The following is a 24,319-nucleotide window of genomic DNA, read 5'->3' on the forward strand; positions in this document are numbered from 1 at the left end:
ATATATTTCTGAGAATGATCCCCTCATACATTATTCATCCATGTCTCGGCGATTTAAAAGCCTGTTGTTGTAAGCTTGTATTAAATTGCTTTTCGTAATCCTTCAATTTCAGCTTTTGGGGTAGATGTAACATTGAAATGTCAAATATGATGACATCATATTGTTATATAAGGCCTAAAAAGGAAAGTGTTCTGTTTGTATCGAGGCGACTGGATGTCAGACACTTGCAAGTGTGTGTGTGTGTGTGCTATTGAGTACTCACAAACATTTAATTTTCATGTATTGATGTCATTTCATGTCATGTCTTTTTTGGCTTGCTTATTTAGGCGTTATTAAGCTATGTATTATCAAAACATGCTACGTTTATCTAGTGGCGTACAAAAAAATATATATGGAAAAGGGGCACTAGCTGCGTGCGGTGGTGCAACAGCATGGAGAGAACGATACGTTTTCTCCACTGGAAGGACACACTAACAGACAGTGTACATGGTCCTGATGCATGGTAGCCCATGGTAGCATTGAGTGCTTTTTAATTGACCATTTACTCTCCTAGAGAGCACATCGTACGTTTTCACCATTTTAAGGGTACCCTGGAGGTCACCCCATCACACTTTCTCCATAGGAAGGGCACCCTGGAGAGCACTTCATAACATTTTCTCAATTTTAAGGGCATCCTAGAGGGCATTTGATCACCCTTTCTCCTTTTTCAGGATACACATAATTGCACTGCATCTTGTGTTTTTTCCCTCAAAGGGCATGCAGGATAATCCATCAATCCCTCAAAGTTTCTCCAATTGAATGACATTATAAAATGTTCTTGCCCAATGGCTCACCGTTTAGGCCACCGTATCATTGTTCATCTACCATTGGGGCATCCAAGAGGGCCGGGTTTCCTTCAAACATCAACAACATTGTTTTCTCGTAAAATCCTACTGATGGTTCCTTTACTACGCATATAGTTTTGGGAAAGTACAATTAAGAGATGTATTTGTTTTCACACGCATTATATTTGTGAGAAAATAATTAATGATAAAATATGAAAAGGCCAAACTATATTGTACTGAATTGTGGTCTTTGACAATGTTTTTCACCTTTCTTTTTGTTCAGGTTTTTTTAAGCGGATCTGAAATCATGGCTGAGCCATGCTCAGCATCACCCCTCCTCTAACACCATATCGAAACTAGAGTGGGTAGCATCAGTGGTTCTCAACTTACCACAGCCCTTATAAAGTAGACTTAAGACTTTTCTCTTTAACAGTGTTTATAGTTAGGGCTGAATCAGGTTTGCCCTCATCCAGCCCCTAAATATGCTGCTATAGGCTTATAGGCTGCTGGGGGACGTTTTAGGATACACTGAGCACCTATCTCCTCTTCTCTCTCTACTTGTGGATGAATTTACATCTCTCATCGCACATAACTGCTTCCTCCCCGGAGTCTTTGTGACTTCACGTCTCAAAGGGGTCTCATAGGGTCCATTGGAACTGGCTGTGTCTGATGCCTCCTGCCTGGTGAGCCGGCCTCCTGCCATGGCCATGGTGATGCGCCCCTCCCCCCCTCCCCTCTACCTCCTTCTGTTTCATAGATTGTGGAGGTCTGGATCGTGGTCCATGCCTACTACGAATTATTCATACATTCTGTCATACTCATTGAATGTGTTTGTGTAACTCCGTAATGCTGTTCATTCTGTAGACATGACATCTATTGCTTCTGTCCATCCATGCTTCTGCTCTTCTTAAGGTTTCTTCCCTTTTTTCCCCTTGAAAGGCTTTTTTCTATTTCTTTGGAGTTTTTCCTAATACGATGTGAGGTCCTGGGACAGGGATGTCGTATGTGTACAGATTGTATGTAAAGCCCTCTGAGGCAAATTAGTAATTTGTGATATTGGGCTATATAAAATAAACTGAATTGAATAAAAAAATTATTTATATTTATAAAATATTATAAAAAAGCTTGGCGACATCTGAATTATGGAAAAATTATGACATCAAGAAAGGGTGGATTATTTTGTGAAGAGCCACCTTGATGGAGTGAAGATCACCGGATAGTTTGTTCATCTTAAAACATTCCACATACATTTGCTTAACCTGTACTTTAAGAGTGAAGATGTGTTGCATATATTTAACAAATTTTTTAATCAGGAGATGATAATATGAGGTTTCATATAGACCATGAATTAATCACGACAACACATTTTGGATGTCATGGATGCCAGATTTAATCTTTAATGATGTTAGGCCATGATATGTCACATCTTGTTCAGTCATGTCATGTGCTACCTAAAACTAAAAAGAAGAAAGTGCCGGCGGAAGCAGTTTGGACTCATGTGCCATTGCTCAAGGGCACTTTAGCAGCGTTGGTGGACACTGGAGACAGAATATGAGTCAGCTGGAATACATTCAGCCGCTCTCTGGGGAAGATCAACCATGTGTGTGCAAACCTGTCTGTATATCTGCACAGAAATGCTTGTGTCTGCGGTTCAGTGTACGTTACCCTGAGATGCTGTCCGTGTCCCGCCGGCTCACTGTCGACCCGCCTCAAAGTGCTCTCTGTGTCATGCAGCCACTCCTCCATCGCCTTCTGATCCCAAACAAGCTTCTGCCACTTGGAGTTGCAATCCTGCCAACGCCTACAAACACACGCACACACAGATTTTTCATTCAAATGCGTCCACAAATTGAATCAATATTCATACGATCATGCGCATCCCTCCACCCCCTCCTTACTTCAGTCTGTCGTGGTAGAGCTTGTTCAGTTTGTCCCAGTTAGTGTTGAGGAGGGCGGCGGTCTCCTGCATCCTCTGACCCTCCAGAGGCCGAGCCCCAGACACCGTCTCGTCTCTGCGGCCCAACGCTCCCTCCACTGGGTCTCGAAACTCATCAATGTTCCCCCTCACCTCCTGCGTGGGAGGTGGATTTTTTTTACCAAAGGGCAGAGCCGGGCTAAATGTTTCCCCCCTGCTTCAGTAACTTCATATGGAACAGACAGATATTAGATTGGTATAAATCTTCTCATCTTACTCGCTCAGCTCAGAGCCTCAGCACCAGTAGCCCTTCCTCTGTCTATCAGCAATGAAGACATGACCACATACTCTCCCCTTTTTTTATTTATATATTAAATGGTGTATATTTATCATTACATTATTACCTACTGCTTGATTGTTCATGATATTATCACCTAAGAAATATTCTCTGTGGCTCTCAGGCATCAATATTAAAGTGGTGCTGACCTTCAGGCAGTGCTCTTGCTGAGGCAGGTTATAATACGCTGCAGGCCAGAATTCAGGAGAGTTCAGCTTGAAGTCCGTCTCTGACACCGAGCGCAGCAATGCCTGCAGCTCTGTTACGTACTCCTAAACACACACACACACACACACACACACGTAGATGAGAAGAAGAAAATAGTATTACTTCATACAAATAATGTTTTATATGATGTTTGTTTATGTATCTAACCATGGAACATAACAAAGCTAGCTTTAGGGGAAACAAATCAGATTGTCAACTGATTGAGAAAGCAATCTGGTACTTCAATTATTAAAATAAGTTACGTTCGTTTGACCATTGAAATTCCATATTCCATATATATGAGAAAATCTATAACTATGGGAGCCCTGAGAGGCAAGTGAGTGGGGATAATTTTCTACGGTATTTCTTTTCGTTTTTTGTGAAAAAAAAGGTTTTGGCAGGTGATGTTTTCATTTTCTTTACAGGATCTTAAATATGACTAAAAGCTTATAGGTCCCTCTAATGTTACACAACTTGCTAACACATACTGTTGCTTGTATTTAAGACTGCATGAAGGAATTAAAACTAATTTGGAGAAAAACATGAACGTTTTTTGTTCTATTTAGAATATGAAGTGGTACCCTTCAGCCTCTTGTGACTCAAATGAATATTACAACTAACATTTTCAGCTGGCAACATTTTTTATTTATTTAAATTAATTATTAATTAAATTATCCTGGAAAATGTTTTACCCCCTCACCTGTGTCATAGAGGGAAACATATTAGGAACATAGACAGATTATCCCTGCAAAACCTTTTTTTGTTATCCAGTTATTTAGCCATAAACACATAAGAGAATGGATATAGATATGGATCACCAAAGTTGTTTTTCCTCACTTGCCTCTCAGGGCTTCTGTATGAATCAGATATATAGAAGACATACATTTAATACAAACAAAAGTATAATTTTTGTAGTTTATGAAAATAACAAATTGCTTGTTGTAGATACCTTTTAGATGATTAACTAGAAACTTGAGAAATGAGGCCATCAGATACCATGTGAACCTTCACAGAAATGTCCTATTCAAATACATTATTAATCCTGTATTTTGTGTCATGATCATGGTGCGACTGTGGGTTAGCAGGTCCGTCTTTCAATCAGGGGGTTGGCGGTTCAATCCCTGCCCTAGTCGATGTGTCCTTGAGCAAGACACTTAACCCTCAATTGTTCCCTGTAGCTGTGTCTACGGTGTAACATGATTGTCAGTCGCTTTGGATAAAAGCGTCAGCTAAATGACATGTAATGTAATGATCCTATTCAAGCTTGCGTCAACTCCATTTTAATGTAATTCAAGCTTTTGATTGTGAGTCAACTCTTGAAACGGCAATTTAAATACATGTTATATTTCACTTGATCGTGATACACAATACTCTAACTGGAAAGCTCCACACTGCAGAGATACCGGGGTGTTCACACTCAGCTCTGTTCATTTCACCTTACTGTCATGCTCCTCTCGCTTGATGACTTTTCTTTTTTAAATTAACACTGAATAAAAAAAACATACATTAGCATTATAAAGAAAATAAATAAATAATGTTAATGATTACTGCCGGTATTAACGAGTCAGCAAAAGCGGAAACACTCACGAATTGAAGGACTAAATATCCTTTGCTGCGATTCAACTGTTCAATCTGGTGGCTTCTTACTATTGTTGCTGGAAATAAATATACATTTGCTACTTCGGCATCATTTAAAGGGCACCTGTGTGATTTAGTATTGTACTTAACATAATGTTCAGGGTCAAAATGGAGGCAGCAGAGGCCAAGATATCCTGACTTTTAGTCCCTAGTATGGGTCAGACACCAAAGACCTACATTTCCCATAATGCAACTCAATATCCTTTTTTGTTAAACCCTCCCTGCCTGGTGACTGCCCATTAAACTCCATACCTCAGTTTGTAACACATGGCTTTTGTTGAATTTACAGTCTGTAGGCTGAAGCCAAGATAACTCTGATGACATCACAATGACATTATTTTTTGCAGACCAGGCCTTTTCGCTCTATGTTGACATGTTTGTTATGAAGTGAAATGGAAGGCCTGAGTGTTGAATCTCCCACTGCCTATTAGCATTGTGTAGCTGAGACAGAGAGCTCCGTCATACTGGCTTTTATATGGGGTAAAGTTTGTTCTGCAGTGGGGAAGATATTAAAGGAATAGCAGGTATTAAAGGAATAGCTTGACATTTTGCTGAGAGTTAGGTGAGAAGATCGATACCACGAACATGTCGGTGCGTTTAATGTGAAGCTAGAGCTTAGCTTACCACAACTGAGCCAAACATCTTTACACTTTGTTTTTTGTTTGATTTAACAAATGAGCTACAACATTTTAATTGGAGGTTTTGTCTGGTGCATTTTTTTTTTTACTATGGGACAAAGCTATACACACTTTGTTAGCTCTTTCCCCTGCGTCGTCTTTATGCTAAATTAAGCTATGTAGCCACGGCTTCATATTTAGTCTCTTGGCAAAAAAAGTTATGACATTTCTCAAAATGTAGACATTATGAGATAATAGAAACATTTATATTGTACATACAAACTATGCATGTCAACATGTAAACTCATTGCTACATAATCTGTCCATTCACTGGTTTAGGAAAAGCTATGAAATGGACAGAATGTACCTTCAACCTCTATTTTTATTTTTTTGGTGGAAGTTATTGATTGTTGTATATTTACTTAAATGTATAATGTTGAGGTACTTGTACCTTATTTGAGTGTATTCAATTGGATACTTTATTATTTATTTATTTATTTATTACTTTATTTATTTATATTTATCTGGCTTGTTTCTTATTACTTTGCAAATTAAGATTGTACTTACAAATGATGCTAACTTGTGCTGTTGTTGAACTAGATATAATGATATAACTGACGGATGCTTCTGTTACATAATGACTACTTTTACATTTGATACTTTATTTTTGCTAACCTTAACCACCATAAGTTACTGGTTCATACTAGACCAAATAAGGTTGTAGCAGTAAAAACCCTTAGAATACCGATGAGAGCAAGGGTGTGTTTGATTGAATCTCACACCTTTTAAAAGGGTTTGAATACGTCTTCCACCACTGCCACTCTACCACAGGCCAGCTTTTTGTTACCATCTCTCCACTGCAACTAAGCAAGGAGGTCGGGAGGTCAGGTCTGGGGGAACTCAAACAATTGTTGCATAAAGGCAGTAACTTTGGAAGATTTCCACTTGATTTTACTGTATATACCACTTTATATTAGGGCCATTTAAAAAGAATACACAGATAGGGGTTTAAAAAAAATGTATATCTCATACTCATAGTAAATTTATGAGAATTTTTTTTTTTACTTTTCAAGAAAATAATTTGAATAATCTCTGAGATTAAAGTGAAACATTTTCATTAAAATAAAAACTAAAATAGTTATGTTTTTTGTTGTTCTCAAGGAACCATATCGCTTCACTTTGCACGGTTGGTTCAACCTAATAACTACACAAACTCGTAATGTGAGCAAAATATACTAATATATTAATTATATATTAAATTACAAATTTTAACAGAGTTAGAGGTTTCTTTTTTCAGAATTTTGCTCCACTACCATGGCTCTGTGATTAGCATTTTTTAAGTGTCATATAATTCATACACAGAACTGACTGTGGATTGTCAGACATGTCTTCGTCATGTCTATGATTAAAGTATAAAAAAGGCCAATTCTTTCAATGTATATGAGTGTGAGTACTGTTTTATGAATATGTGAATTCATCCTTTTAGGTCTTAAAGGGCCATACCTGAATAAAAAACAGCAATAGGGTTGCACATGTTTGATTTCTATGTTTGCAACTAATTAATTTAGTGTGACAGACTCACAAATAAAGGCCTAAACCTGCTCTCATTGTATACACACACATAGACCCACCTGTTCACACATTGATTGTTTCATTTTGGAGCTATTTTTAGACATGTGTTTGTGATTTCAATGTGTGTTGCTGAGACATGAAAGCAGAGCAGATCTAACTGATGAGAGGAAGAGGTTTAATGTAACATGTGGTCTGTCTCAGAAAAGACATCCTCGAATTTAATTAAATGTTGGCAATGAACTATTTAATAAAACAGCTCGCTACTGTGTTGAAATTACAGTAGATTTAGTTCCCAAGTGAGCGGGTCAGATATGTCTCACCATCACTGGGAGGTTTGGCCGAAATAGTTATTCTACTCTCGTTTAGATGTCAGAGAGATGCCAACAAATAAAGATTAATTTACTGAAACTTAAAACTAAACCAATGTAGGCAAGCAGTTTTTGAATGGTCTTTTTTTTTCCAGTTTTGAATTTTTAGTTACCTGAACTGCCATTCTTCAAGACACAAATTAATGCTTGGATTTGTGTCTTCAGTTTATGCACACCAACATATGCAGGAAAGAATAGAAAACTCAAAATGGCTCTTACTCTCATGATCTGGTCTACTCTTCTCCGTCTTCTACACCACTTGGACTGAATACACATATATACTGTATTTGTTTTCATAAAAAAACATTAAATTAGGTGCTGCTGCTCAGCTCTATTTTGGGGTTGGGTGCACAGGACTCCAACAGCAGTCTTCTGGGTGAAAGACCTGTGTTTATCTGACCCATCCATCTGCCCCGACCTCTTCCCTACGTGGACTTCCTCAGACTTTGATTAGAAACGTACTTCAGATATGTCAAAAAGAAGTGTAATTAGGGAGAAAATACGTTTGTCTTTTTAGGAGACCAGGCTGTATGGATTAACTGTTAAATATATAAAGTAATACCTGGATTCCCATCAAAAATCCTCTTATGAAGTAATCGAATATGAAGGCTGTATAGATCAAAATACAGCGTTGTCAAAGTTTGTGGGGAAACATTCTATCTGCTTGTGTCCCGTCATACTTGTATGTTACACGTTTTCAGCTGCTGTGGTCTATTATTACGGAGAACCCAGCTTGGAGAATATGGGAAAATAAGTGCTAGTCCTATTACTGCTCAAGAGTCCGAGGCAATGTGCCAAAGTGGCTAAATAGCTGGAGTGGCTTACTCAGAGGCCATACTGCACAACACTGAAGCACAACATCACTGAGAGAGTGAGTGTGTTCAGTCAAATAGGATTACAAAATCTGTGCTTATGATTCCTCTCAGTGCGCCTGAAGAAATCTTCAATCTGACAGTACAGATGTGCATTTGTCCAAGTTGCTACCATGGGGTGTAAGTGGGTGATTCACTTGATTGGTTGACAGGATACATACATCTTCAGTGATTGGCAGATCAGGGAACTGTGAGTGTGTAATGTGATTAGTTGGCAGGCCGAGCGGTGTAGGGTGGGGAGCATGCGGTGACACAAAGCCAGACAGAGCAACAAATGAGATTTGGACATGTGACCGTGCTTCACATGACCACATTAAGACATGTAAATGAGAAGATGCAAAAAAACAAATAAACAAAAAAACAAAAAACTCACATTTTATTTTGAAAGGGAAGAATCTAGATCTGATTTAGATTTAAAGTAACTTTCTTAAACTAACATTACTGAAAATATGAGCTTCATATTATCTTAAAGGTTAAATCTGGTTATATTGGTCCTCTTCATGGGATTTGTTGACAATAAGGTCAATATAGCCATAACACCATATAACCCATTCATAAGTCATTTATTGTCACAGATGAATATAGAAAAATGGCTTCTTTAACTGACTTGATTTCCGTGTAACCAGTAGTTAGACGAGGAGAACTTATGTCTGCATTCTAACGATGGTGCCATGGAGCATCACCTAAAGTTTAAAAAGTCAACCTACCAGGCTACAGTTACTATGTCTAAAAAGAGCCATAGTTAGATAACGATGTTGCTAGAAGGAGGCTCTGGATTCAGGAGCCTGGACTAACCTTTGGGACTGAGTCATGTTAGCAGTTTTTCCGTGCTCACAGTCTTTATGCTAAGCTAAGCTAACTGGCTGTAGCTTCATATTTAACCAGACACATAGAGAGGTGTATCTTCACATCTAACTGTTGGAAAGAAAGCAAATAGGTGTTTTTCCAAAAATGGGTTGATAGGTATTGGTATTATCAATTAGTACTCAGCTCAGAGAGGAAATTGTGTAATAAATTAAAATACAACTTGTTGGTTGATGAAACCATATTTTGTTAAATTGTGAAGCATATACTTGTGCTTATCGTGGGCGGGACAAATAAATGCCACAAAAATGCAAAATATTCACAGAAGAATATTATACGTTTATGTGAAAGGTAAGAACAGTAGGAGTGGATCTGGTACACACTTCCTCTGTCAAGGTGGAAGGAGTAATACAGTTTACCATCTAGTTTCAGACTAGCTTTTGAGATGATATAAATGTAGGCGCAACTAGACCCGTGCGGCACAACTAGATTGGTTAATGCCTTTATTCACCTTGTGAAGCTCAGAAAAAAGGACCTTGTTCTGAAAAATAATGATGTTGAGTCATATTTGTGTTCTTCAAGTTTGAAAAGATAACTTGACTTAAAAAAAAGGCTCTAACATAATTTAGTAACACACATCAAACTTATTTGTTATTCTATAACTAATTATAAACTGTGATGTTAATATGAAGCTTGCTTAACACATTTTAAAGGGGATTCATTTCAGATAGTTATTATTTTAAGCTTGTCATGCTAATAGTTAGTGAAATCAACTGGCATACCCACTTAGAGAGACTCTCACAATGTCTTTTATATGTTTAGAGCTTAGATAGTAGTATTAGTATAATAGCCACCTTTGATTAGTATAGTATTTTCTGTTAGTACTGTAGAAATATAGAAGTCGTGCCTACTGAAACTCACACATTGTTTCTTGAAGGGTATGAACTTGCCCTCCACCTCAACCCAGCGCGTGTTGAGCTGGAGTTGCCAGGGCTCCACTAGATTGGCGGCTCCAGCTTCTGAGAGGAGCTGATTGGCTAAGCCTTGCACCTCGTTTAGCTCCTCCTTCTTCTTGTCGAACTCTGTGCCAATTTCCTATTGGACAAAATCAACCAAGGGGGTCACTTGCTATTGGCTGAGCCGGTGGGGGTGGAGGGGTCAAATAAAACACATTCAGACACACACACACTCATACAGACACACGCACACACACACACACACACACACACTGGGATCATACATGATACAAATAATAAAACATTTACATTATTCACTCACTGGCACACACTCCTACATACCCACCACACATTGAGATATGATGTTTGTAAGTGTCAAACATTCACAAGGGATTCATATTCTATGTTAATATTATACTGTATGTATCACGGTTTCAACAATCCATATAAAATAAGAAAGTGGTGCTATAATTGGGAGGCGCACACTGCCTTCAGACTTTATTTACATTGAGAAGGAATACAATAACTGGCCTTTTCTATAAGTACAGAGGAGCAAGTGCGAGGGACTGGGTAGTATGAGGGTGAAAAGAAGCATGGGGAAACAGAGAGACAGGTAGATGAGCAGAGAGACAGACAGACAGACATAAATCACGGTTGTGGCAATCACAGGCGAGCGAGTCAGACGTCTGCTTAGCGAAATGTCATAGTGATCATCTGAAAGGGAAAGACACACAGTTCAGGGTTTCCCTGTCAAACCTTCCCACATCAGACTCAAAGGCATATTATACAACTGTGGAATCTACCATCGCACTGGATTATTGCAGAAAGTATCCTCTGATATTCACACGTTTTGTTCAGCAAGATAACCACTTTTATGATTATTAGAGCCAACGTTAGGCTGTAAAGGAACTATTTGCACCACATGAGTGCATTTAAAGACAATGAGCCTGTAAAGTCATATTTAGCCACTTGTTAGCAACCACCTTTTTTAAGACTCTCAGTACTTTCAAATATTCACAATCTGGGTATCTACCGACTTATTTTGTATCTTAGAACATTACGTTGAAATATCTATAGCTTTTCGTCAACCACTGACCTTATTTCAGCCATCTAACCAAAAACCCATTGACTTTGAGACAAAGGAACTGCAGTTGCAAAAATGCTAACCATGTTCCGGGTTTTAGGATTCGTTCCCGCAGGTATAATTATTGAAAATTACAGAAACAAACATTTTTTGTTGTTACTTAGACTACAGCTGATCTGTTATAGCAGTGGTCCCGAAGCTGGTACCGGTCCGTGGGTCGGTTGGTACCGGGTCGCACAGAAAGAGTGAATGAAAAAGTTTTTATCAAAGTCGTAAAAATGTTTTATTTTGAAAAAGGACCGGATACATCCGTCTGTGCGTCACGAAATATGTCACACATCTCAAGAGGTCACGTATTACGTATACGTGACTTCTTGAGAAAAGCTAGGGAGCCCAAAAGCGAGAGAAAATGAAAAAAAAAAAAATAACGTCTTTGGAGAGCTTCTTTGTGAAGCGGGTTTTCTGCAATGACAGCGACGAAAACTAAGTTACGGAGCAGACTGGACATAACAAACACAGTGGTCTACCGTCACTCCGAGATGGCACCGACTCGTTGCAGATAAACAAGCTCAGGGCTCCCACTAATTCGGCGTCATGGTGAGTTGTATTTTCATGCACTTTATGCCGGTCGTATCATTTTATTACATCATATTTTATTACATCATATTTTATTACGTCATATTTTATTACGTCATATTTATCGGCCACACTGTGAAGGCCGGTCCATGTAAATATTGTCTGACAAGAAACCGGTCCGTGGCTCAAAAAAGGTTGGGACCGCTGTGTTACAAAGCATTCATTATTTGCTAATATTATGATTAACAATGCTATTGTCATTTTGCTTTTATCTTCAACAATTATAATAATATTTGACCTTATTTGTGTGTAGTCACTCAGTGGTACACAGTATGCAGGTATAATAAATAGTAATAACTGTTTTGCAAATAACTTAGTCATGATTTATTGATGTTAAAATGTCATACACAACACGGTTTAATGAGCCTCTTTTCAACTCTGGGTCCAAAACAATCCCAGATAAAAGCCGCTGGCTCAAGAATCGATTTGCAATTATGTCTTTAAATAGAGACGAGGAAGATGTCCCGGAACAATAATTTGAAAAGTCGTCCTCCTAAATGAACGATTGCAATAGGCTGGACACCAAACCCGGAAAGGTGAGAAACAAAGGGAAGAATAAAGGGTTCTTTCATTGTTATCATGTCCCGGGAAGATGTGGAATGAGAAAAGATTAAAGACAGAAAGCGTGAGACAGACGGTGTGAGATGAAGAGCTGGATGATGAGGAAGGCAGCAATAAACAGTCGGTTGGAAATCAATTTTCATAGCAGAACAGCAAAGATATTGTTGTCTATATGCACAAATGTGTGTATTTATGCATGAATGTGTTATCACCTTGACCCTCTCTCCTTCGGGGGGGTCAGGCAGTTGGTCTACGCTGCGTTGGATGTCATCCAGCCAGGCCAGCAGGTCATGTGACTTCCTCCTGTACTGGTACCACTGGGGAGCGATGGCCAATGCCTTCCTGTTCCTCAGCACACGCAGGTCCTGCGCATGCACGCACACACACACGCACGCACGCACGCACGCACGCACACACACACGCACACACCTTTAAGTGGAGTCGTATGAGCTACTCATCCATAATCAGTGTATTACCTCCAGTAAATTGCATTTGACACGCCTCTAGTATGTAGAAACAGACAGGTGTACCAGCCCTAGATAATTAAAACAAATATTTTACCTGGTGGGGTAACAAGGTTACTTTGCTTATGTCATTGTGTGACGTTGGTGTTATAAAGGGTTTGCTGTAGCAATATTCTAAACATAGCGTACACTTAAACTGGTATAGATTGTTTTAGATGTCTTAAATGCATCAATAGTAGCACATTGATTTGCTCCTGTACTGATACTCCTGTCTGTCTCTCTAAACTCCATTCACTTAGTGTCGATAAGTACCTCCTGCAACCAAACTATCCCTTTAATGCACAAAATGAGCGTGGTATTGATCTACTTTTGGCAAGAAAGCCAATGAGGCTTGTGTTACCTTGACAGTTTTGTACTTGCTGTGGAGCTGGTTGTGCTTCAGTCTGATTTGCTCTCTCTTTTCCTGATCCGGGACTCTCTTCTGTAGATTCTCACCCTTCAACAGTAACTCCTTCACTGCACCTTCCTCACAGTCCTACACACACACACACATGTTCAGTAGAGGTGCACACATACGATAAGAGAAAGTCATTATCTTTTAGTGCGTGTGTGAGAGACCTTGTCCTCCTGGAAGTCCTCCTCCTTGAGGTTTTCCCCCTGCTTGACCTCCTCCTCCAGGAGCTCCAGCCAAAGCTGTGCTTTGCTGAGGTATTGCTCCAGCTCCTTGGGGGATGCTGCCGTCTGCCACACACACACACACACACACACACACACACACACACACACACACACACACACACACACACACACACACACACACACACACACACACACACACACACACACACACACACACACACACACACACACACACACACACACACACACACACACACACACACACACACACACACACACACACACACACACACACACACACACACAGCGAGAGTTTGAAGTCTGTTAAGTAAGGGTTTAAAGTACATTCAGGAAGAGAGTCTATTTAGTGAGACTTTGAAGTTAAATTAGGGAGTTTGGATTCTATTTATTTGAGAGCTGAAGTAAATGTAATGTGTTCTTAGTCCGATTGGAGAGAGCTAAAGTAAATATATGGTAACATTTATATTATAATAATTAGCCAGAACAATGAAAGAGTGTTTACAAGTCAAAATGGCAAACAACAACTCAAATGAATTAGACCGTGTGTTATTGCTGTTAGAACTTCAAAGTTGCAGTAATCAGAGGGTATAATTCTTTCACACCTGTCCGGAGGCGATGCGTTGAGCGACCATGTCAAATCTCTGGTTGAGCTGCTCCACTTTAGGTCCCACCTGGGACTGGCAGTTGTCACCCCTGGTGGACATGAGATCCTGGGCCAGAGCCCTCACCTCCTCCATCTTGCCCCTGGTCAGCTCCAGCTCTGCACGCAACACCTGCAGGATGCGAAGATACAGTCAGCCGGAGAATCGGTCTTTCTGGAGGCACGAGAGCTGTAGCGGCCTGGTGTAAAGCTCAGCTACATATCAGCTACATATACTGTATATATTTTTTTATTTAGTCTATTAATTCCTTTTTTCCATAGGGCAATTTTGAAGTAATATTTTCAGCTGTTCCACTGAAGAAAAATGGTATGGACCAAGTATTTCACAATATGGAGTGAACACTTGCAGCCTCCAATAAGAGTATAACTCTGTAACAGCTAAAAACATTATTAGCTGTATTTTCAGGTAATGACACATTTCTTCTCAAACCTCCCCCCCTCAAATCTATTCTACAGACTATGTATGAGAACCATGGGAGGTGAAAAAAAGTAATTAATTACTGAGCCAGCAGAAGAAAAAAGTATTTCCGAAGATTAAAGTGATACATTTCTGAGAAAAAACGTGAAAGACTTTAAATTCACAAATACACGAGAGTTACAAGTTCCTTAGGAACTACATCTTTTAACTTTGCTTGCGTGCATCAATCTCATCACACTGCCGTGAAACACTGTGATAACATGAGCAAACCAATATATATGAATTCGTTAATTTTAGTATTTTTCATGTTCTTAAAAAGAACACCGAAAGAGCATGAATGAAAATGTGTATGTATCTTGCAGGACCCTTCGACATCTGAAACGACAAACTTGACAATGTATCAGATGTAGATGACACACAACATGTGTAAAAATAAGCATTACAACCTTCAGCACAGAGTTGTTGGGTCCCTGGCTGTCTATCTCGTCCATCTTCTTCTCTGTGCCATCAATCCATTCGCTCACTTCCTTTATCTCTCCATCCAACTTCTGCATCTGCTGCTGGTAGTCCTAAAAGAGAGCGCGAGAGAGAGACAGAAGAAAGCATTTATTTCAATCTGTGAAACTTATGATGTGTTATTTTTAGAGGTTTAATTTTAGCACCGATAAGTAAGACAAATAGAGTGTTTTAAACTCTATTTTTAGTTTCTGTCTCTCACCAGCAGCAGGTTGAGCCATTCTTCTGCTCTGGATGTGACCGCGATCCAGTTGCAGCGCAGCAGGCTGACTTTGTCGTCCACCAGGCCCCCGTTGCCCCGCAGCACTGCCTTGAGGGCCTCCGCGAGGTCCATCACGGCCTGCAGCTGTGGCTGGCGCTTCTTCGTCTCCACGTGGATAGACTGACGGAGGTAGAGGGCACAAGAGGGAGAGTTTAGAGACAAGATGTGACGACCGATTCACAGCTGAAAGTAGTCTTTTTTGCATATTCTATTTCTATATGACCCCCCCCATGTCTTTCTTTCCATTTTACTTTCCACCATTATTTTTTCTTCAAGCTTCTACATGCCTTGTTTTGTCCTACTTAACCTTTTATATGCATATTACTTTCCCAACCCATTACAAGATGCAACAACCGGGACGATATAATAATATTTGTGTCATACCTGTGCCCATGCTACCTCCGCCTCCAGGTCACTGGGCATGCCGTCCACAGCGGAGCGCCTGGTCAGCTCAGCGTCAGTGGCGGCGAGCCACTCCGTCAGCCCGTTCAGCTCCTTGCGGAGCTTCCTGGACAGCTTCAGACTTTTCTCCAGCTCCAGTTTACTCTCAGTTACCTACACACACAAAAAGGACAACTCTATATCCAAATCTGACCTCTGGTCTAACTGTGTGCACGCGAGAGTTCTAACCTGTGAGCCAAGCTGGTTGTAGAGCAGTTTGAGGGCGGTCACCCTGTCGTCCAGGTTTTTGGGCTGCTCGGTCTGCTGCCTCTGGACAATCTGTCTGCCTGTTTTTATCACCGTCTCCACCTCCCCTTTCACTTCACTCAGCACCTTGTACAACTTCTGTTGGACAAAACACACACAACAGGGGGCTCAATACAGGATCAAACCATCCGCTTACCCATCTATCTGCCATAATCACCCACCATGCACTGGTCCAGCTGCGACTGCACCACGTCCTGCTCCACGCTGCGGATACCCAGCACCCCCATCTGGCTTTTGACCCCAGCCAGCAAGCGCTCACACTCAGCCAGCCGGGCATCGAAGTTCGCCGGCTTCTGGAAGAGCCGGAACTTCGTCAACACGACGGTCAGCATTTTCTGTGAAAAGGGAGAAGATGCTGACCTGACCTGTGACAAATACAGGTACAGCTCTATAAAGGAAAAGCTCGGGTGCTGTGATCCTAAAGAGGGGCGAAACAGCTGGGAACTTAAGTAAATTACATTAACAAATGAGAAAAAGCAACATGTCAGTCAGAGGCCAAACATCCTCCATGTTTCAATGAATTGTGCGTCCACTTTATTACTGGACCTGAATGCAACACCCAATACTGCGGTCGCTCCTACATCATATGTGGACGATGCTCGGAGGTTTTGCCAGCACGGGAAAACAAAGCTAACAACCCTTTCCAGTGTTCAAGTACTCTTCTCGTCCTCTTCTCTCAAGGTCACATTTGTCCAGGGAACCCTTCTAGTAAGAAGGATGCCCCCCCGGGTACGTGTGGACACTGTGGATGCTGAGCATGCTCTGTTTTGTCCTGACAGATGCTAGCCTACACCCCCCGTCAGCCTCTTTCTCCCCTTCAGCTGCTCTGAAGTGCTGTTACTGCAGCTGATACTTCTGTAATGCTCGCCAGCAGTTTTCACCCATTGGGTGGGTGTGTATGCAGGCACCTCTTGTCACCAATATCTCTGATGCCCGTTAGTTGGGTAGAGGTTCTCGGTCCGTTTTTAATCACTTGCTGTAGAGTAGATGTTGGATACCAGACCCAAGCCCGGGGGTCAGGCAGAATTGGAATTATTTAACAATTCTTAATATATATATATATATATATATATATATATATACATTTATTGGGTTGGGTTGAGTCTTACTGGACATGGTGCATTGTGCAAGTTCTCCAAGATGGAAGTCATATTATGAGCAAATTTAAAGATCATCTCATATCACTGTTACGCTGATGATATCCAGCTGTATGTCTCTTTGAGGTCCTTATCATTGCTTAAAACAGCATGGTTTCCATGGTTGCTGAGTGTCCCCCTCCTAGAACTGTAGGTGTTAACTTTAATCACACATTGTACAGGTTTCCTCCATCTAAGAAACTTTGCTAAATGGAGGTCTGTTGTGTCACGTCCTGAGCTACAGATTCTATATCCTCCCAGCTGGACTACTGCCATTCCCTTTTCACCTACTGCAGCAAGTTGTCTCTGTGTTGACTACAAAAGGCCATCGACATGGCATCTGTGGTTTTTGTAATGCCTTTTAGCTGCTTTAGCTGAAGCATCACTTATTTTAAACTGGCCTTTGCATTACCTTGTGCTGCCTAATGTATGTAATTTGTAATTTGTTTTATTGATTGATTGTTTTAAAGCTTTTTTTCTTTAATCTAAAACACCTTTTGAATCATGTTCTATGAAATTTGCTCCAGTATATGAACCGATTACATTAAAACATATTATAAGTGACATCACTTGAGGACATTGATCAGATTTCCCTTTGTACAACTTACCGTACAGCTTTTTACAAAGGCTTTATACAACTTTTTCACATACGTAGTAATTCTCAACAAAACATCTGGAAAAACATCTTGATGTGGAAAATCAGTAGCGATCCAATTTCATTTTTTTGTTTAGTAACATTTTATTTTTGTATTTATTTCTATGTGTGCCAATCGCTCTCTGTATGTGTGTGTTTGTGCAGGTGTGAGAGTGTATTGTACCTGGATAAGGTCGATCTGTCCCAGGACCCTCTGGGACTGCTTATTGTCCTGGTTCCTCTTCACCATGTCCTCCAGGGTCGCTTCATGGCAGCTCAGCTCCGACTGGATTTTCTGTTAAACACACACACACAACACACACACACACACACACACACACACACACACACACACACACACACACACACACACACACACACACACACACACACACACACACACACACACACACACACACACACACACACACACACACACACACACACACACACACACACACACACACACACACACACACACACACACACACACACACACACACACACACACACACACACACACACACACACACGCACGCACACACACGCACACACACACTTCAAATAAAAGATCATCTTTTATGAATGACAGTTAGCCAAAGTCTTATACTGAAATGTACATTTGTAAATGTAATAAGAACTGTCGGGAACGTGAAACTAAAGCCAATGAAGTTGTTCATAGAGTACCTCCTTCTGCTGACCACAAGGTGGAAGGAGAGAGCAGAGCTCAAAAGCTTTAATAACCCATCGCCCTCTCTCTCTCCGTCTCACACACACACTTGGTCTCACTCACCCCTCTCTCTTTAAATATCAAGTGCTTTGTATTTACATATGCTCATCCACACCACTCTAATCCAATCATCTTATCCTGCCACATGTGTGGGAGAGAGAGAGATCCTTTTCGTACTTGTGGTCTCTCTCTCTCTCTCTCTCTTTCTCAGGCTGTGTGTTGGAGAGAAAAAGAAAAGAGATAGTTAGAAGTTAAAGGAAGAGGACAAAAAGACAGCGGCATGATGTGTGTGTGCTTGTGTTTTTGTTTGTCTGTTTGTGTGTGTGTTGTGCGCGTTTGTAACCCAAGAGAGAACGGCAATCTTTTTTTTCCCCTTTGGTACTAATTAAGCCGAGAGCTGCTTTGGACACGGACAGCAGAATAGCGCGCGCGCACACACACACACACACACACACACACACACACACACACACACACACACACACACACACACACACACACACACACACACACACACACACACACACACACACACACACACACACACACACACACACACACACACACACACACACACACACACACACACACACACACACACACACACACACACACACACACACACACACACACACACACACACACACACACACACACTCTCTCTATTCCCACCCTACCAGTATCTCTCTGCATGTCCACACAGCCGTCTCTGTTAACAGTGAAATCTGTCAAGGCTTGACAGATTTTCTTGGGTCAACTAAAACCTGCAATTACTGATGGTGAATTGGCATCTTTACTCTCAAATACTGGTACTTAAAAAATCCCTAGCCAATCTAGTCAGCTCTTGTCAGTTTGTCCCACTGGTTGAATCCAGCAAAAGACTTATCAGGTAAGGGCCCTATTTCTCATACCTGGTTAACGTCGTTTTTCGGATGAGATGAGATACACAAGTAAGGGTTTTCAGTTTCTTGAAGCAAGTTTGGCAAAATCACCATAGCAACACATCCAAAAGTGTTAACCTGCTTCAGTGCAGGCTCATTCAATCTAGCTGGATAAGATGGCCACTCCCCCTGAAGAAAATGGCAGCTCCCTTCCTCATTGATGAAGGAGCGACATTAGTTAGATTAACGTTTTATAGGGAGAGAGTTCGATTCTGCCCACAAGGAGTCATTTATTACAGACCTTCTCGAGCCATACATTGAACACTACACGCCGCAGCATTGACTGTGGTACTAGTGGTACATTGTTGTACAGTGTGGTACATTGTTGTACAGTGTCGGCGATGCAGAACATCGTGAAAGCCGGTGTATGCCGTGGTTTTGGTGAAACTCATGGATGTGTTCATTACGTTCCCTGGCCATGTCTGTGTAAATGCAATACAAGTTATATATGGTCATCTCCACATACATGTATATACACATATTATCTACTTGTTCTGAAAGAGTTGAGATAGTTATCTTAGATCTCATTGGATGATGCATGCCATTAAGCCGACTGCCAGCAGGCACATTTAAAGAATGAGGAAATTTTTCGATAAAATTCGCCCGAGGCGAAAGCCAATCAGCGTTGAGATGCTCCGCCCGTCACTGTCCTGCCATTGTTGAATCAGAAAAAAATGGAGGACATCGTAGCGGTTTGCGGACCCCCCGAGCTCTTTAATACAGCTACAGGTTAGCCTGAAGTAGCGCTGGAAGCGGCAGTCATCCAGACGCAGTTCCTGGAGAAGACAGTGAAATTCACTGAGCTGTGTGCGGCTATGAAAAGCGTTGCGAGTAGATTCCATGAAAGTCAATGCACAGACGAATGCGAATATAGAGGATTTTCATCCATTTATCTAGACCTAGTCGGTGAAAGTCACCGAGCTGTGTGAGCCTACGGGTGATGTTATGTATGAATATATATACTGTATATGATATTAATGTTATGAACCCAAACACGAGGGCATTAGATGTTGCGACGTTTGTGGGATTTCCACAACAAGTATAAAGCAGAAATAGTGGATATTTCTTCCATGGTGGATGGCGGAAGTTATAAATGTTTCCATGGAGATAAGCCACGCCCCCTTTCCAGTGCAAGTGAAGTGAATGAATTGATTAGATTTTGCCATGATTATGGTCTGGAATTCCTCAAATACATTTATGATCATCTCCTGCTCCTCCTTTGAGTTTATTTGCCTTTGTGCTGTTAGAAAATCATGGTTCGGTGATCGACGCTTCCCCCCCCCTTTTGAAGTCGGACGGGCACACGCAACTATCCTGTGAACTGACGTCTGGTTCAAATTAACGAGATAGTTTGAGCGCGGATCAGCCTTTGAGAAACCGGGATAGCCTGCTTTCAATCATCGTGTTAATTTAAGCTGGCTAATAGGACATTTGATTGAACCACGTACGAGGAATAGGGCCCAGGTGTGGTGGTTTCAGTTGTTTTCGCAGCCGTTTGGTAGAGCAGAATTTAAGTTATGATATCTTCTTGAAATATTTGTCTCATTTTCCATTATGCAGGTTTGATTATGGCATCAGACATAGACACGTTGCTAGAAAAGCATAAACAGCAAAACCCTTGTTTCTCCTTATGAGCAAAGTTGAGTTTATTATGATTGCTTTTTATGTGTTTTCTTTTCACCTTCCTCACAGCTCAAAATCTGCTTGAATTTTCTTTATTCCGTTTAACACATGTGATTGACAGAATGTGCACACAGCCCCATCCCTGATCCCAGACTGTAGCGACGCATCTCTGTATGATCGGGGCTTAGCCCCGATGGGGCCTGGCATGGTCCAACATCTACAGACTTCCATCTGATCAAACGGTGTCTTACGCCTGGCATGCATCAAACTGACGGCTACCTGAGCCTCCTGGGGTATCTGCTGGGCATCGATGTGGTCGTTCAAGTACGCCGTGAGGTGGCGGTCGGTGTTGGCCAGTGAGTCCTGGATCTGCCTCAGTGTCTTGTCATTGTCCTGGGCCCACTGGACGCTCTTCTCCAGCTCCTTTTGCCTGAGCGCCGCCTGGGGAAAATAAAAACATCAAGCCTTGTCAAAAACACGTGGAATAGACGATACATACAGTAAACAGCACAGTACAAGAAACAATAACTCAAATAGAAAAAATCCTCATTTCCATCCACTATTTAAACAGTTATTCTTGTTTACTGCTAGTTTTTGCTGTCGGTGTTTGCTGTGTAAGATCACATCCTTTACAATGGACCATCATTCACGAAATCAACATCATAATGTATTGAAGAAGACTTTAAACTAGAGATTGAGACCATAAACTCATGTTTACTGAGGGAATAAATCAAGAGAAAAGTAGAGTAATAGAGTAAGAATAGACTTCTATACAACCAGAGGAGTCGCCTCCTGCTATCCCATCTATCAGCCAAACAAGCATTTTAAACAGTGTTTAAGCTTTAATCCTTTTTATAAAAGAGCAAAGAGCTGTGTCGGTTGCAACAACTTGAACACACACACACACACACACACTTGTTACTGCATACGAGTACAAACACAAGACAAACACACGCACATCCTGAGTGTACCCTCTTGAAGGACGGGCGGCAGGGTTTCTCTCTCATGCCTCTGTGCGACCGACCGAACGCCACCGTTCAACACAAATAACCAACAATCCTCTGGTATGAGAAACATCCAGCGCCTGGCAACTACTGAAGTTTCCTTTCTGTCCCCCACCCCTCCCGGTGACGGCCTGCAAGATTAACTAGTAAACGGACCTATTACATCATGTGTGCGTGGTTACAGGTGAGTATGCTAAGCTCTTGCAGAAGGATAATGACTCTAAGTTTAGCCCTGAGCCTGTCTAACCCTAGTGTGTGGCACACACACACACACACCCCACACACACACACTCACACACACACACACACACACACACACACACACACACACACACACACACACACACACACGTTACCAGTGGATTTGTCTCAGCTCATAATGTATGAAATGAGAAGTCGAGGGAGATTAAATATTTAGACCAACATTGATAACAACCTTTCCTGTGGCGATTGACTCCATTTCCCTGGCAATTGTCGGCTCATGAATATACGTTCTCATTAAACACTCCCTTATTACTTAATACTTATTTCTCTCTCTCTGTCTCTCTCTCTCACACACACACACACACAGTCACAACCGCGGCGGTTGTGAACGAGAGAGAGAGGATTGCTGTTTGCTCAACCGCCGTGTGTTGGAAAACGCCAGCGGCAGAGCGACGAGCAAGTGTTCTCAGGCACGACGCACGTTCTCTTACGGCAAAACATGCCTCTTTGATCTGAAGAAACGCAGACGGAGATATGAGACAACCATTTGCGGAATGCGCGGAATGGATATATCTCCACATGAGTTTTACAGTGGGGCGTTGATATAATGAGATGATGTACTTATTCTACTGTCTCGGCATTTACTTGGACCCCCTTAGAACTCGGCTACATCTGAGGCTGGGAAAGAGTCGACATTAAGCTATTTGACTCTTGAACTTATCATACTCTTCTCTGGTTAACAAGTAGGAACTAGATAAGAAATACAATTCTTTGATGTCAAACTTGGATTTGAAGGACATCGACTTTTTCTCAGTTGTTGTAAAGGCAATCCCAATAGTGTTGTTGCTCCACATGCAGCCACAGCAACTCAAAAGAAGCCGTTATGGGCCGTGTGGAGGCCCAAGCAAACACATATGCAAATCTCGAAAAACTAAGCAATTTCCCTCTCTGTATTGGAATACAGGCATGTTATTTATCACTGGAGATAGTTATGGAACACACCATTGCCTTCCATACAAAACATCTGGCTTGCCTGCTTTCTCTGTGAGGAGGGACAAGGATCTGTTCTGATTTATTTATATAGCCATTCTGCAGCTGTTGCGTTGGTAGTCGTTGCAGCCTCCCTGCTCAAAGACGCGGCTCACCCTGCAAGCGCCGCGATTTCATTTTCGTTGTGTTTGCATTTGTTTGTGTGTTAGCATGGCCTGATTATTAATCAATAGTTTACTTGCAAAGACTCAGATTGCACAAAATGTTAAATGTTAATGTTACTGGGACTTTGAGGTATGGAAAAGGCGATCCCACTGTTGTCATTGCAGAAACCCATATTGTTTTAATTATGCAACAACAACTTTCCTAGAAAACTCAATTTTCAAGGTGTTAGCTTCACAGCATGTCCCATTTGCTCCTATATATTATGACATTTTAATCTGAAGCACCTGGTAGGCTTACAAAAACATCACCATCCCTAAAACTGGCCACGAAACCTTCCGAGAGATGTTGGGAGCATTCTTCAAACAGCGTTGATTTAGTTAGAAAATAAATAGATTACAAAAAAATCCCCTTGACGCAATCCTCTCAGGTAAAAAACAAAAAAGAAAGAAAGAAAAACATTAAGGCCATATTTCGGTCTCTGTGTGCTTTCGCGCCTCCATCTGTCTTTCCAGAGATACTCACAAATGTCTGTGTCCTGTCTCTGAGCTCCCCTTCCCCTTTATAGATGACCAACAAACAGGGCTCAGAGCTGGTCGGCCTCAGCTCACATGCATACATTCTGACATACACACCCAACCAAAGGACATCAGCTCAGACAACACACCTCCCAAAAAAATACAAAAAGTCTGCAATAAAAGTGTGTCTCTCTCGTACACACACACACAAACTGTCTCTGATGGGTAGACAAACAAAGAAAGGCTTATCAGGCTGCAAGGAGAACATTAATCTGGTTCTATTGTGAGGGAGGATCA

At 41.2% G+C, this 24,319-nt stretch overlaps 1 protein-coding gene across 1 annotated transcript in view; it reads right to left on the reverse strand.

Moving 5' to 3' along the window:
* The window catches only part of LOC117743999 (dystrophin-like), a 216,510-nt gene that overhangs the window by 101,226 nt on the left and 90,965 nt on the right, over positions 1 to 24,319 (reverse strand). The window contains 15 exon segments of the mRNA XM_034552044.1: positions 2,490 to 2,625; positions 2,723 to 2,895; positions 3,226 to 3,348; positions 10,076 to 10,249; positions 12,604 to 12,756; positions 13,256 to 13,390; positions 13,474 to 13,596; positions 14,118 to 14,288; positions 15,041 to 15,163; positions 15,313 to 15,492; positions 15,757 to 15,927; positions 16,003 to 16,158; positions 16,242 to 16,415; positions 18,035 to 18,145; positions 21,424 to 21,585. Coding sequence (XP_034407935.1) covers positions 2,490 to 2,625; positions 2,723 to 2,895; positions 3,226 to 3,348; positions 10,076 to 10,249; positions 12,604 to 12,756; positions 13,256 to 13,390; positions 13,474 to 13,596; positions 14,118 to 14,288; positions 15,041 to 15,163; positions 15,313 to 15,492; positions 15,757 to 15,927; positions 16,003 to 16,158; positions 16,242 to 16,415; positions 18,035 to 18,145; positions 21,424 to 21,585 — 2,265 coding nt within the window.

The sequence above is a fragment of the Cyclopterus lumpus genome, chromosome 2 (genome assembly GCF_009769545.1).
Source record: "Cyclopterus lumpus isolate fCycLum1 chromosome 2, fCycLum1.pri, whole genome shotgun sequence".
In the NCBI taxonomy this organism is placed as follows: Eukaryota; Metazoa; Chordata; class Actinopteri; order Perciformes; family Cyclopteridae; genus Cyclopterus; species Cyclopterus lumpus.